The sequence below is a fragment of the Pelodiscus sinensis genome, chromosome 2 (genome assembly GCF_052426305.1).
Source record: "Pelodiscus sinensis isolate ZL-2025 chromosome 2, ASM5242630v1, whole genome shotgun sequence".
NCBI classification, from domain to species: Eukaryota; Metazoa; Chordata; order Testudines; family Trionychidae; genus Pelodiscus; species Pelodiscus sinensis.
Window position 1 is genome coordinate 178,337,332 of NC_143053.1, and position 15,970 is coordinate 178,353,301.

A 15,970-nucleotide genomic window follows, 5' to 3' on the forward strand; every position below is an offset into this window, starting at 1 on the left:
ATCCTGTTCCAGTATAGGCTGTAGTTTATTGATAATGTATACAGCCTATACTGGAACAGGATACCATACTCCAAGAGGCTCTGGGAGACAGACCCATAGTCTCCTATAGACAACCACCTAACCTCAAGATGATTCTTACCAACAACCACAGGACATACCACACTAATACCAACCCTGGTACCTTCCCTTGCAACAAACCCCGTTGCCAGCTTTGTCCACATATTTATTCTGCTGATACCATTATTGGACCTAACCAAGTGAGTTATAAGATCAAGAACACATATTCCTGCGCATCCAGAAATATAATTTATGCTATCATGTGCCAAAAGTGTCCGTCTGCTATGTACATTGGACAAACATCTCAGACACTTCGCCAAAGGATTAATGCCCACAAAACAGATATCAGACAAGATCACAAAGAAAAAACAGTTTCTTGCCATTTTAACCAGAAAGGACACTCTCTAAATGACTTAACCACCTGCATTCTGCTACAAAGACCTTTTACATCTGCACTTGAAAGGGAATCCTCTGAACTGTCATTCATGTTAAAATTCGACACTCTCCAAAGAGGATTGAACAAACACTTGAACTATCTTACACATTATCAAGATAGCTTTCCCAATTATCACCTCTAACACCATTAACTCACAAACATCCCACTCTCCCCACCTCTAATATCGTCAATTCACAGACACTTACCTTCCTTCCCCCCCCCCCTGCATTCCCCTCCTGTTCTGAAATGTGATTTGTCCTTTTCATATGTGTTCATTTTTTTAATTGTATCCTTTTGGTATATATGGTTGTGACTATTTTCTTCCACTATTTGATCTGAGGAAGTGGGTCTGGCCCACGAAAGCTCATCATCTAATAAACCATCTTGTTAGTCTTTAAAGTGCTACATTGTCCTACATTTTGCTTCAGCTACCCCAGTCTAACACGGCTACATTTCTATCACTAATCAAGAGTAAGGTTAGAGATAAGGAGGTCAATCAGTCAGGGAGGATGAGGCCCACTTCTAACAGCTGATGTGGAGGTGTGAACACCACGAGAGGAAAAACTGCTTTTGTAGCTGGCTAGCCATTCACAGTCTTTGTTTAATCCTAACTGATAGTGTGAAATTTGCAGATGAATTGTAGCTCTGCAGCTTCTCTTTGAAGTCCATTTTTAAAGATTTTTTGTGTTGCAGGATGGCTACTTTTAAATATGCTACTGTGTGTCCAGGGAGATTGAAGTATTCTCCTACAGGTTTTGTATATTACCATTCCTGATATCTGATATGTGTCCATTTATTCTTTTACGTAGGGACTGTCCAGTTTGGCCGATGTATACAGGCAGTCCCCGAGTTATGAACGGGGCCCGTCTCCCTGGTCTCCAGCAGACCAGGGAGAGGAAGCAAAGCGGCGGAGCACGCGGGCAGCGGACAGCCCAGACGCGTCTGGGCTGTCCGCTGCCCGCGTGCTCCTTGGCTTTGCTCTGCTTTGCTCCCCGTCTCCATGGTCTGCAGACCAGGGAGAGGGGGAGCAAAGCAGAGCAAAGCCGCGGAGCCCGAGGGCAGCAGGACAGCCACGGCGCGTCTGGGCTGTCCCGCTGCCCCCGTGCTCCACGGCTTTGCTCCGGATGCCTGTGGTACAGCAGCTGGGGTGCTGCTGGTTGGTCCCATAGCGCCGCTCTGGGCGCTACAGGACCAACCCGGCAGCACCCCAGCTGCTCTGCCCCAGGCGTCCTGATTCAGCCACTGCTGGTCAGTTTCAGCAGCGGCTGCCCCAGGCGTCCCCAAGTCAGCTACTGCTGAAACTGACCAGTGGCTGACTACAGGAAGCCCCTGTCCCGGGCTTCCTGGAATCAGCTGCTGATCAGTTTCAGCAGCAGCTGACTTGGGGACGCCTGGGTTTCTTAAGTTGAATCTGTATGTAAGTCAGAACTGGCGTCCAGATTCAGCCGCTGTTGAAACTGATCAGTTTCAGCAGCAGCTGAATCTGGACGCCAGTTCCGACTTACATACAGATTCAACTTAAGAACAAACCTACAGTCCCTATCTTGTACGTAACCCGGGGACTGCTTGTATAGCAGAGGGGCATTGCTGGCACACGATGGTGTATATTACATTGGTAGAAGTGCAGGTGAATGAACCCGTGATGTGGTTAGGTCCTGTGAGGTGTCGCTGGTGTAGATATGTGGGCAGAGTTGGCACCGAGGTTTGTTGGAGGTATCAGTTCCTGAGGTAGAGTTACTGTGGTGTGGTGTATAGTTGCTGGAGAAAATTTGCTTCAGGTTGGCAGGTTCTGTGGGTGAGGACTGGCCTTACACGGCTACCCCCTGACACTTCCCACGCTTTGTTCCTCTCAGATTTTGGATGCAGCTCTGTAATGGACCCTGCAGCACCCTGTGTGACAGGTTGAGTGAGGACTGTAATGCTCAAATCATCCTCTCTGACCCCATAGGAAAAAAACAGTGAGCAAATGGTCTGGTAGCACTTTATAGACTAACTAAACATGTAGATGGTATCATGAGCTTTTGTGGGCACAGCCCACTTCTTCAGATGTCCGGAGTTATGATTAGAGGATAAGAAACTTGAAATAAATAGGAGAAGGGAAGGGCGGGGGGAGAAGACAGATGTTCTGTGGCCCACCCCCCTACCTCTATGCATAAAGTATCAGGAGAAAGGCTGCTAAACCTGAGTAGATAAAGATCAAAGTCAGTGGATGGATAAGGCAGGAAGGATACTATTCAGAAAGTAGTTAGCAAGTAGTTAGCTAACTCTTCCTGTCTTATCCATCCACTGACTTTGATCTTTATCTACTCAGGTTTAGGACCCTTTCTCCTGATACTTTATGCATAGAGGTAGGGGGGTGGGCGACAGAACATCTGTCTTCTCTCCCCTCCCCTCCCCCCTCGCCCTTCCCTTCTCCTATTTATTTCGAGTTTCCTTATCCTCTAATCATAACTCCGGTTATCTGAAGAAGTGGGCTGTGCCCATGAAAGCTCATGATACCATCTACATGTTTTGTTAGTCTATAAAGTGCTACCAGACCGTTTGCTCACTGTTTTTTTTTCTGTAACAGACTAACTTGGCTACCCCCTGAAGCTCCATAGGAAAATGCGTGTCTTCTCTGCTCTGTCTCTCTTGTCATACTGAGACTCCTCTGGGGCAGCTGTCTATTGCGCAGTAGTTCACATATTAATCTGATCTATGGGGTATGATCAATAGGACTTGTAAATATGGCTAGCTCCTGACGCTGAATCTTGAGGTTTAACAGCTCTGTTGGCTTATCCCCTCATCTCTAGGTTACTTGCATTTGATCTCCAGGTGTGCGGTTTGACAGTCACTATTTTGAGACAAGGAACTTGTGTGACTTCTATTTCTTCCTCCCTCGCTTCAAGGCCCCCAGCTGTGCTGACCGTCTCTCAATCATACAAGTTTAACCACTGTGTTTGTGGGTTCCTTTTGAAAATTTTAGTACCATACTGTGCAAACAGCTGTTTGCACCAGACAGTGGCTTTCATGTTGGGCATGCTCATTCTTGGGGGAAATTGAAGGCACACAGTCTGATGATTGTACACCCACTTACCCTTATTACGCACGCAGTTGAAATGTGCATATATGTGATCACCTCCTTGTATCCTCACACAGCTAAGTATGTTGTGTATATAACTTAAGTGTTTCTTTTTTGAAAAATTGAGTCTTACTGTAACATTGTATTCAATTAGGCTAATGCGATGAGGAGTCCTGTGGCACCTTATAGACTAACAGATTTATTGGAGCATAAGCTTTCATGGGCAAAGACCCACTTCTTTGCCCACTAAAGCTTATGCTCCAATAAATATGTTAGTCTATAAGGTGCTACAGGACTCCTCGCCACTTTTGCAGATTCAGACTAACACATCTACTCCTCTGAAACTGGTCACCGTGCAAATTAGGCTAATGTCTAATTGATTCACTTCCTCCCCACTAAGAAGGCTCATTTTTGTTAAATAGGGTGGTGGTTGTTTTTTTAATTTGTGTTCGGAAAGGCATTCAGGGAGCTCATGGGATGCTGAAAATATTATTGCAGTCTGCATCTTTCTTTCCCTGCACTCCCTTACCCTTTGCAGTCAGCAGGCCTGGCCAAAGCATTTGCGGGGCCCAAAGCAGCACGCTGTGGTTGGCTGACTTCTCAGACACTTCGCAAAAGAATTAATGCCCACAAATCAGACATCTTTACAAGGAAAAACCAGTTGCTTTTCATTTCAACCTACCTGGACATAGTCTTAATGACCTTACTACATGCATCTTACTTCAAAGAGACTTTAATACCAGATTACTGAGGGAAACTTCAGAACTTTCTTTCATGCTTAAATTTGATACTTAAATGGGCCTTAACAAAGATGCTAATTACATTAACCATTACAAAGATAGCTTTCCCCACTTATCACCCCTGATTAGCCATTCATTGACTCATAAATAGCTATTCCCTCCCTCCCTCTCCCTCACCCCACCTTCTGTATTAAATCTGATTTGTCAGTTTAATAATGTGTTCACTTTTTTCATTGTATTCCTTTGGTATATATGGTCATGCCAATTCTCTTCCAGAATATGATCTGAGGAAGTTGGTCTGGCCCACGAAAGCTCATCACCTATTAAACCATCTTGTTTGTCTTTAAAGTGCTACATAGTTTTTCCTTTTGTTTTCTCACATCAATGATTCTCAATCATTCTATACTACAGTGTGAAGTAAATTGTTTTGCCATCTTTAGTGGCCACCAACTACACCCCTATTGAAAAGACAGCAAACCCAGTTTGCATTTCTCATCTTTCCAGTCAAATTGCATATTTATTTCAACATGCTGTTGCTAACATCCATGCTAACTGCTTTTAGATCTTGCGAAGAACCTGTGGGGTTATCTCTCTGGTACAGCAACGTGCAATACCGGGATATGATTTCTAAATATCGCTAAAACATTAGGCATTAATTGGTCCATGTAGACGTTGCTGGTGTGCACAAAAAATGACTTAGTGTGCTTTAATGTAATGCTGTGAGTGTTGCTCCTCTATTTAGATGTGTCTTGAGTTACAGCAAAATGCAGGACAATGTAGCACTTTAAAGACTAACAAGATGGTTTATTAGATGATGAGCTTTCGTGGGCCAGACCCACTTCCTCAGATCAAATAGTGGAAGAAAGTAGTCACAACCATATATACCAAAGGATACAATTAAAAAAATGAACAAATATGAAAAGGACAAATCACATTGCAGAACAGGAGGGGGATGCAGCGGGGGGGGGGGGGGGAAGGAAGGAAGGTAAGTGTCTGTGAACTGATGATATTAGAGGTAGGGAGAGTGGGATGTTTGTGAGTTAATGGTATTAGAGGTGATAATTGGGGAAACTATCTTGGTAATGGGTGAGATAGTTCAAGTGTTTGTTGAGTCCTTTTTGGAAAGTGTCGAATTTTAACATGAATGACAGTTCAGAGGATTCCCTTTCAAGTGCAGATGTAAAAGGTCTTTGTAGCAGAATGCAGGTGGTTAAGTCATTGAGAGAGTGTCCTTTCTGGTTAAAATGGCAAGAAACTGTTTTTTTCTTTGTGATCTTGTCTGATATCTGTTTTGTGGGCATTAATCCTTTGGCGAAGTGTCTGAGATGTTTGTCCAATGTACATAGCAGACGGACACTTTCGGCACATGATAGTATAGATTATATTTCTGGATGCGCAGGAATATGTGTTCTTGATCTTATAACTCACTTGGTTAGATCCAATAATGGTATCAGCAGAATGAATATGTGGACAAAGCTGGCAACGGGGTTTGTTGCAAGGGAAGGTACCAGGGTTGGTATTAGTGTGGTATGTCCTGTGGTGGTTGGTAAGAATCATCTTGAGGTTAGGTGGTTGTCTATAGGAGACTATGGATCTGTCTCCACGGCTACATTTCTATCACTATTCTTGAGTTACAGGTATTACAGCTGACAAGTCAAAAACAAGACCGTTTAGTAAGTAATTTCATCTTTCTGTAATTTGCTGATGTTAATTTAGGTGCCACAACTATAAAAGCCAAAGATATATTTTAGATTTTCTCACATGGGTGTGACTCTAACACCTTGCTGAGACAGGCAGTGTAGCACTCAGAAGCTTAACCTTAAAGGATTTTCACACCTCCTTCACACTCTTCACACTCTTGTTTGATCTGCTCATCCAAACAAAGTGGGACTTCAGTGCAGCACAGATGTGGGTTTTCTCTTTTAGACTGTGTTTCCCAGCAGGGAGGTATATTTATATACTGAATAATCTATGCCTGCACTGGCTCTGGACCAGCCTTCATTTATAGTGGGGACATATATGAATACCTAAGGGTGCGTAAACAAAGAAAGCAGTCATGTAGCACTTTGAAGACTAACAAGTTTATTAGGTGATGAGATTTTGTGGGGCAGACCCACTTCTTCAGATTATATTCTGAAAGTGAATTGGCATGACCATATATAACAGAGGGATACAATGAAAAAAGTAAAGAAATTGCACACTAATGCATCAGCTACCTAGAACAGAAGGTGGGAGGAGGGGTGAGGGGACAAAGAAGAGACAAGGAAGGAGGAAATTGCTTATTGTCAGGGTCAATTTTTGTTTTACCAAGATCAGACTAACACGGCTACCTCTGTTACTTTTCATCATGTAAGGATGCCTAGTCAGTCCCACCCTCGTTATTCTCTGCCACCCACCCTTTGCAAACACAGATGCACCTGTTTCTGCATACTCATGACTAGCCCATCTACCTCTTGCCTGCCTGTGATCCACTTGCAGGTTGGCATGTGTTCCTCTTTTGCTTCTCGATGGAGGCCCTGGCTTCTAGTGATGCTAGATGGCCAGGTGCCAGCTCCTTCTACGGCTGCATCCACTAGCTAAGAATGGACAAACTTCGAGATGGAGGCCAGACCAGTTCACGTATATGCTTTGAGTTGCTCAAAATAGATAGCAGTTTTGTAAGAATGTATGTAGCGGTCAGAGCAGGGATGGGGAACCTAAGAACCAGGGGCCGGATGCTGACAACAGCATGCCGTTAGCAGGCACGCTCTCTTGTCAAAAATGTGAGTGCCACTCATTGGAAGTGGAAGAATTTTGCTGACAAATGGCTGCTACAATGCGCGACTCTTAGGGATGCAGCTGTGTCACTAAAAGCTGTGTAATGTAGACAAGCCCTTAGAGATTGAATGAAGGTAATAAAATGAAGACACAGGAAAATTGTCAATTTCTTTGCCATTTAAACTCTCACAGGGCCAGTGATGCCAGTTCCCCATCGTGGAAGCTAACTGGATTTCTACAGCAGTTAAATATCTGGCACGGTGGAAAAAAATGGGTCACCAACTGAGTGGCACCAGGCGTGGGCTGGGCTCTGGGACCAAGATGGACCTTGAGTCCATCCAGCTCATCTTTGTCCCCCCATGGGGAAGAGTTTTACATAGGTAGCTGAGAGATGTTGGACTCTGTGTTTAGTGCTCAGAACTGGAACATTGCACTGTCTTTGCATATCTTGCTTGTTTTACATTTCCAGGGGCATTTCTGATTGTGATGTGCCTATTTTCAGTGGAGCTTCTGATTTTGTGTTTCTCTGCACCATGCCGGTTTTTTCTTGGATCCTATCTTTTAATAAACCCAAACTGAAGTCAGAGAGCCCCAAGGGTTTTCCCCCAGATTAGCTATGAAAGACACTGTTACTTGCTAGATCAGGGGTTAGATTGCACTTGTTTGTGTGCATGTTTGCTTGCTTTAACTTGTACACATTTTTTTTCTTTTTTCCTAGTTAATAAACCCTTAGTTTATTATAGGATTGGCTTCAGAAGGTGCTTTTGGTGTGAGAGCTAGGGTACTGATTGATGTGAAGTAAGTGATTAATCTATTAGAATTAGAAGCAATCAGACTATTTTGTGATTGGTTTTTTGTGTGCATGTAAGTGACACGGGGTGGGCAATAATTTGTGATGGGGGGCCATGGCAAGATTTTGGTAAGTGGTCAAGGGCTACACTTTTTATGCAGGAGCTGTAGGGTCTGGGACAGAGGTTGGGTGCAGAAGGGAGCTTGGGGTAAGGGATTGGACTGCAGGAGAGAGTGTGGGGTCTGAGAGGGAGTTTGGGTGAAGTAGAGGGTTGTGACCTGGGCAAAGGATTGGGGTTCATGTTCCAGGAGTAGGTATGGGTGCAGGAGAGGATTTTGGCCTGAGTGGCAGGGAGGGGGAGGAGAGGGGATTAGGAGAGGGAGTTGGGAGGGAGGGAGTGTGGGAGGGAGTTGGGAGTGGGTTGCCCAGCTGATAGCACTCTCAGGCAGGCTTCCTTGTCTGCCAGCAGCCCTAGACTGCTGGCTGGCTGGCTGACTGTGCATGTGGCTCTCTGTGTTGCAGGGAGTGGGGAGGGAGGGAGAGGCTTCATGCACTGAAGCTGGCCAATGAGAGCTGAAAAATTGTGCTGTGCTACCTCTGCCCCCAAAAAAATCTCCCATTGTCTGGTTTCTGGCCAATAAAATCAGAGAGATTTTGCTTGGGATGGGGACAATGTGCTGAAGCCTGTTCCTCCCTCCTTCGCTCTCTCCTCCCTGCAGCACAGAGAGCCACAGGGGGCAGGCAGCCGTTTTGATCGGCACTGCACCGTGAGCTGGAGGCTAAGATTTTTCAAAAGTGACTAGTGGATTTTGGGTGCTTCAGTTTTGAGTCTCTATCTCAAGACTCTTTAAAGGGGCTTGATTTTCAGGGGGGAGTGTTCAACACTTTTGTAAAATCAAGCACCTTGAAAGTACCTCAAGTTAGGGATCCAAAAAACTGAAGCACCCCAAATGACTAGTCACTTTTGGAAATCCAAGCATGAACCTTCAGGTAGTTTACGGGTCTCTAACAATGCACTTAGGCCAAAGAGATCAGAGGATTTGAACCCACATTTTACAATTTACCCATCAATACCACAATTCAGTGGTTTCACAAGCAGAGTAGGGCAGTTTTAACAGTTTAGGCTTTCATGTGTGAAACCAGTATTTCTGAAACAGTTGTATTGAAAGGGGCGGGCTGAGTGGAGGGGATGGAAAGTGTAACTTCTAACAGCACAAAACCATTACAATCAGGGCTCGGCAAGCAGCAGCAAGCCTCGCTCGCCAGCCACGCGGTTTCGCGCCGTTTTGCGTTCTGCGCACGTGCAGATCGCTCTGCGTCGGCACTTCCAGGTTGTAATCAGGGTGAGTAGATTACATTATTTGTCGAGTCCTGATTACAATATAGTTCACCTTCCAGTTAGGACCTTTCAGCAGTAATGGAGCAACACTGAACTGCAGACATTTGTGAGGGGCAGTCTGGCATCCAGCCAGCACCTGCAGCACAGCACAACATGGGGAGGACAGAGTAGTAATCTTGGGGTAAATAAGTTTGTTTAGCTGTTTGGTTTTTTTTCTCTCCCTTTCAGGTTATCTAAGTTACAAGGTCAGTTGGGATTATGTGTCTGGAGACTGTTTGCACCTTTGTTCCCTGGATCATCTTTTATCCGCCTCAGTCCCACTGTGTGATTAACAAGGGGGCTTGGCTGACCTAGGAGAGAAGGCCTTAAAAGCCAGAGGCTAAGCAACCAAGGGGAGCTAAGGTATGGGAAGACAGCAGGAAGTTTGAGAGGGAGTTTGTGGGAGTGACACACAATATAATTGCTATGGTTAGGAAGGGCCTCATCACCAATGCTACTACCATCTCCTTCATCTGCGCCTGTATCCAGACGGAGAACTTGGCCATGGATTCCTTTACTCAGATATTGGTGTGGTTTTGCAGAGACAGTGGCCTGCATTTCCCACTCACAGACGCCAGGCTGGCGGGGAGGGACACGGCCATTCATTGTGAAAGGTGCTTGCTTGTGGAATCCCTCAGAAAGCAGGTTAGAGAGCAACAGGAGGTGGTGACTAGGCTAAGGAGCATCCAAACACACAAGGAATTCCTTGAGACAATTAATATGGAGACATCCAAGGCTGAGGAAGCTACTCAGGTGCAGAGGGCTGCTGCTACACCACCACGGGAGGAGGAGGATGTGAATGTCACAGGGAAAAAACTGGCTGCTGATTACTTCTGGGTAGGATAGTAGTGGTTGGTGACTCTATTCTGAGTGGTACGGATGTGGCCAGTTCCCCAAGGCCTGATGAAATGCATCCTAGAATACTCAAGAAGCTGAGTTTGCTTAGTCTGGAGAAGAGAAAACTGAGAGGGGACATAACAGCTTTTAAGTACCTAAAAGATTGTCACAAGGAGGAGGAAGAAACATTTTTCTTCTTAACCTCTAAGAATAGAACAAGAAGCAATGGGCTTAAATTGAAGCAAGATAGGTTTAGGCTGGACATTAGAGGGGAAAAAAACTTCCTGAGGGTCAGGGTGGTTACACACTGGAATAAATTGCCTACAGAAGTTATAGAATCTCCATCACTGGAGATTTTTAAGAGCAGGTTTGTTAGACAAACATCTGTCAGGGATGATCTAGCAATTGGGGGGCTGCAGGAGAGCTTCCACCCCCAGAAGCCCGCAGAGCCAGCCCAGTCCTCCCCATCGGGGGCTCGTGCCCCATTCCTCCCTCACATCCTTCCACTTACCCTTCCCTAGCCCCTTTTCTTGATGTACAAAATAAAGGACAATTGTGTTCAAAAATGGAATCTGTCTTTATTGAAAAAACTGGGGGAGACTGGGAAAAGGAGGTGGGAGAGGGGAAGAGAGAGGGTGGGAGAGGGGAGGGCAACTACAATGATCAGGAGTTGGGAACAGGTCCCATATGAAGAGAGGCTAAAGAGACTGGGACTTTTCAGTTTAGAAAAGAGGAGATGGAGGGGGGACAGGATAGAGGTCTCTAAAAGCAGGAGTTGGGTGGAGAGGGTGCATACAGAAAAGTTCGTCATTAGTTCCCATAAAGAAGGACTAGAGGACACCAAAGGAAAGGAATGGGTAGCAGGCTTCAAACTAGTAACAGAAAGTTCTTCTTCACAAAGCAAAGAGTCAACCTTGGAACTCCTTGCTGCAGGAGGCTGTGAAGGATAGAACTAGAACAGAGTTTAAAGGGAAGTGAGATCAAGTCATGGAGGTTGGGTCCATGGAGTGCTATTAGCCAGGGGGTAGGAGTGGTGTCCCTGGCCAAGGTTTGTGGAAGGCTGGAGAGGGATGGCACGAGACAAATGGCTTGGTCACTATCTTTGGTCCATCTCCTCCAGGGACCCTAGGGTTGGCTGCTGTCGGCAGACAGGCTACTGGGCTAGATGGACCTTTGGTCTGACCCAGGACGGCCATTGTAAGCTCAGGGCTCAGGGTCGGGGGTCTCAGTGGACCACCTTGATTTTCATGCACACCTGCTCCTGGGTGGCCAGGCTGGCAGCTATCCTGCCCTAGCCGGCCACTTTCCTGTGCCTAGTGCGGAGATCGTGGATGAGGTCCACGATGTCCGCACTAGCTCAGGCGGGTGCCCGCCTCTTGCGGTCCCGGGCAAGCTCCCAGGAGCTGCCAGCCTGGTCCCGGGAAAAGGGGGAGGGCTGGGGGCATCGGGTGGCTGGCTCAAGCCGTGCCAGGTGCAGGGTCTGCTGGCTGGGTGCTGGCAGGCTTGCACCTGGCACGGGCACCGTAGCCAGCCCGTGCCCCTTTAAGGGGTCCGGGGCTGGGAGGGGGGCAATAGAGTTTCCCTGGTGTTGGCCAGAGTGGCCACCAGGGAAACCTGGGGAGGGCTAGCCTCCCACTAGTTCAAATTAAGGGTCTACACAGCCCTTAATTTGAACTAGTAAGTTCGAACTAGGCTTAATCCTCGTGGAATGAAGATTACCTAGTTCGAACTAAGCGCTCCGTTAGTTCGAATTAAGTTCGAACTAACGGAGCGCTAGTGTAGCGCCTATGAAAGTTAGTTCGAACTAACATCTGTTAGTTCGAACTAACTTTGTAGTGTAGACATACCCTAGATGTGTGGTGAATTTCTTTTTTCTAAAATGTATCCTGCTCTTTTACAAGGCGCTTTACTGTCCAAAGGCAGAGACATGGGCTAAAACTTTCAGAAATGCTTCCATGGGTGGTGGGTATGCTCGGTGGGTATGCTCAGCTCATACTTTACCCCCAGAATGCCTACTGTAAGCGTACTGAGGGAGAGTGTTGCTGCTCCCTGCACCCGCCCTACCTGTGCTCTAGGGCCAGGGAGGCTGGGGTCATCATACCTCCTCCTCCCTTCCTGTAGTGCTAGGGGGCAGAGCTGGAGGAGGTGTGTGGCTGGGGTTTTACCTCCTCTAGCCCTACCTTCTCCCATTGCCTATGAGTGTTTCAAGTGTGTTAGATGTCAAAGTCCCATTTTCAAAAGTAACTTAGGGCAGGGCTACACTGCAAATGCTGCACTGGTGCATAAAGCTGCAGACAGGCCCTTGGTGGGGTTTTTACAAGCACCTCCGCACCTAGCTTCCATTGAATGCTTGATAATTCCATCAAGGTGGCTGGAGTTTTGCGGTTGGCCTGACAGGATGAGAATTGCTAGGCTCGTGCTTCTGTTCTTTTTTGGAAATGTGAACTACATTCCAAGGGTTTGATGGTGGGGGGGTGTCCTGAGGGCCTAGGTGTCTCCTTGGCCCCTTACCAAACTTGGGAGTCGTAACAGCAGAGCCCCTTCACTCCTGGGATGACAGGGGGTAACCAGACTAGATTTGAGGGGCATTGTTAGCTTGTGCTTATGCTGCCCCCTGTACATCTTTGCTAATTTCTCTGGACCACTGGGCACCCCAGTCCTTATGGAGAAGCAGATCAGGGGCCTTGGGAAACCCCAGATGGGTAGAAGGGTTGGATCTGGGCTTTTAGCGTTTTCTGAGGAAACAGGGACACAGAAGGCTCCCAGAACTGCTTGGTCCCTGGTTGCGATGGTGTTCTTCAGTCTGATTGCCTCTCTGGGCCAGAGCTAGGGACTGGCTGTGGGATGGAGAGACTGTGGGGTGAGGTGCAGGGTGAGGGAGAGCTCAGAGCTGGGTGCAGAGCAATGTGGGGAAAAGAGCGTGGTGCTGGGTCAAGGTCAGTAGGTGGGGAGGGTGTAGAGCTGGGTGTGGACTGAGACTGCAGACTGGGTGCAGAGGCAGTGTGAGAGAGCTCAGGACAGGGTGGGGGAGCAGCAGAGGGAAAATGCTGGGCCTGCTTCTTTAGGAAATTTCTGGTTGTGCCCCTGCTACATTTGTTTCCTCTCATCTGCTGAGTTCCCCCCTGAAGTTCCTATTTTTTAGAAATTAATTTTCTGTGGTAAAGAGGTTTGCTAGACCAGTGGTCTCCAACCTTTTTAAGCATGAGCTCACTTCCACAATTTAAGTACAATTCAAAATCTACCTCAAACACCCCCTGCCCCTGCTCACTCCATCCTCTCTTCCTCCCTCCCCCATCCTCCCTCACTTTCACCAGGCAGGGGCAGCGGGCTGGGGGCCAGGCTCTGGTCTTGGGTTAAGGGATTTGGAATTTGAGAGGGGCTCTGAGCTGAGCTTGGGGCAGGCAGTTGTGGTGCTGGAGAGGATTCTAGGTGCAGGCTCTGTAAGGGAGTTTTGGTCCAGGGTGCTCGGGGGTAGGGCAGAGGCTTGGGGTGCAGGAGGGGGTTCATGACTGGGGTGAGGTTTCAGGATGTGAGCTCTGCCTGGGCACTGCTCACCTCAGGTGTCTCCTGGGAGGTGGTGCAGGGGGGGCTAAGGCAGGCTCACCCCTGCCCTGGCCCGGCACCACTCCCAAAGGCAGCCAGAAAACTCCCTCCATCCCAAGCCCTGTAGTGCCCCCCGCCTTACTCTGTGAAAATAGGATACAGGCTGGGAGATGGGGCACTTTGTTATCAGCTCCTTCCTTTCCCCTGCCCTGCACAACTAGCAGGAGGCTCCTGGAAGTGGGGGGAGGCAGCTCCAAGGCAAAGGGCAGGAGATGCACAGCAGTAGTGAGGAGGGGCAGCTGAAGCGCTGCACTTGATAGTCTCTTGGCCAAACCAGTCAGGATCACCTGTCAGAGGCTCCAAGACCTACCGGTAGATCCCGATCCACTGATTGGTGACCATTGTGCTAGATGATTCCTTGACTATCTTTAAGATGAATAGACTGATACTGACTCAGTTCCTCTCCCCACCCAGTTTTTCCTTACCTGTACTCTGCCGGTAGTTCTTTCTACAGGGCCGTCCCTCCTCTCTAATTATTCAGATTTCTTTTCTGTGTTCTGTTGAAGACAGAGTTTGTTCAGATTGCACTGGCCTGACGGGCTGGAAATGTATTGGTATTAGTACCCTGACCGGCAAAGGTGAGCAACATCCTCAGTTCTTGTCAGATAAAACAGGACCCGTGCTGCTCAGCACTTGTGAAAGCCAGGCTGGTAATGGCTGCTCTGCATGAATATTAAAGATTCCATGGCACCTTTCATAGCAACAGAGATTTGCCTCAGTGTCCTTAACCATCCTTAAAATTAGAGATGAAAGACTTGTTAAATCAGCTACCTCATCTGCCTGCTAGTGCAGTACACTGCAGCCTATTTTCTCCAGAACTGTCTAGCCAAACTTTCAGTAAGGGCCATTCCAACCCACCCAGTATTAAGCCTTAACTCTTCTTAAAACAACACCTTTTCCTCCTTGACAATTTAATAACATTCTTCATCCATTTGTAGATAGCGACTATATTTCTCTTTGGTTGTAGCTTAACCAATTCACTCCCCACAGGGTGTGCTACTCCCACTGATGGGTTGTTGCACTGGAATATATGTGGAAGCACCTGCTCATCTTTCTGGAGATGCAGCTATCTCATTACAGGTACCTGTTTGATCTACATCGCTGTATTAGAGCAGCATGTCACAAAAATAAAGACATGTATCTCCACAGCCCCCTGTGAGGGCAGCCTGCCTGTATGTATTAATGAATCCAGTTTTACAGAAGGGGAGCTGAGTCCTAGACAGATGAAGCAATTTGCCATGGGTCCTATGTAGAGTCTGTGGCAACACCAGGAATCAGATCTTTTGCTCAGTGTCTTTACCGTAAGATCATCTTTCTGCACTATGTTTACTTGTTTCCTTTCTCCTCTTTGCCATCTTCTCTGTATTAAAGGGACTTGCATAGGCATTGGTTTTGGTTTTGGATCTTATTGGACAGTAATCTACCCTGGCACCATGGGCTTTAATCTTTGTGAAATCTTGAATATAAATTAAAATAAAAACAAAACCCTTGCAGACTGTCATATTATAAGGTAGATTGGTTCTGTCCCTTTGCTGTAGTGCCTGATGGTCATATACACTAAATCCATGAATGTTTCAATCCATCCTTAAAGATTTCTGGTGGTGGTGCTTGATTAGTTCTCATGGCAAATTATTCTGCACAGCAAGATTTCCTCCCTCCACTCCCATAATGACTAATCTAAACTTTCCTTTTTCTAGCTTTATGGCTGTTACCCATTCAACTGTAACCTTTAAGCATCTTAAATGTCACTCAGATACTAGGAGGATGGTACTTACAGAGTTCCTTGGATAAATGAGACCATGAGTAAATATTGCTGCTTCTTCTGCTGTCCTCGTGTGGGATATAGAATACAACCAGCTGCCACTCAATAGGGGAAATAACATTTCCTGGGTTGAAATGCAGACCGTTCTTAGGCTATTTATTTACTCCCACATAGCAACGTCAGCTTTCTGCTCACGTCTGTCCCTGGTCATAGGGTGAAATAATGATGTATGGAGGATGTTGTGTTTTGGGGTGTAACCCATGGTAGCTGGCTAGCTCAGCTGGTTAGAGCATGGTGCTAATAATGCTGACATGGTAGGTTCATGCTGGACACTGGATGCTCTCAGACTCTGCCACCTTGTGTCCTATAATGCTGAATGCCTTAAAATGCTCTGCTGCTCCAGCTCCCTATCTGGATGCTTGCAGGGAGAAGGGAAGCTTCTGAAGAGAAATGTGACTGAAGATAGTTTTAAATAAGAGAGAAAATCTGTCTTAAAAAGAGCCAACATGGCTCTTTCTACCCCACTTACGTGTTACTTTAAATATTAGG

The 15,970-nt window shown here is 46.8% G+C and overlaps 1 protein-coding gene across 8 annotated transcripts in view; it reads right to left on the minus strand.

Moving 5' to 3' along the window:
• CX3CR1 (C-X3-C motif chemokine receptor 1) overlaps window positions 1-15,587 on the minus strand; it is a 31,430-nt gene extending 15,843 nt beyond the window's left edge. For 5 of the 8 annotated variants that reach the window (XR_012901894.2, XR_012901893.2, XR_012901892.2 and 2 more), the window contains exon 1: window positions 15,435-15,587. Coding sequence is in view for 1 of the 8 variants with exons in the window: in XM_006121756.5 (XP_006121818.1) it covers window positions 15,435-15,460 (26 nt within the window). In the remaining 7 variants the exon portion in view is untranslated. Of the gene's footprint in view, window positions 1-14,084; window positions 14,393-15,434 lie in introns of all 8 variants that reach the window. The other 3 variants (XR_012901895.2, XR_012901896.2, XR_012901897.2) reach the window with 3 other exon arrangements.
• Between the last annotated feature and the right edge of the window lie 383 nt (window positions 15,588-15,970).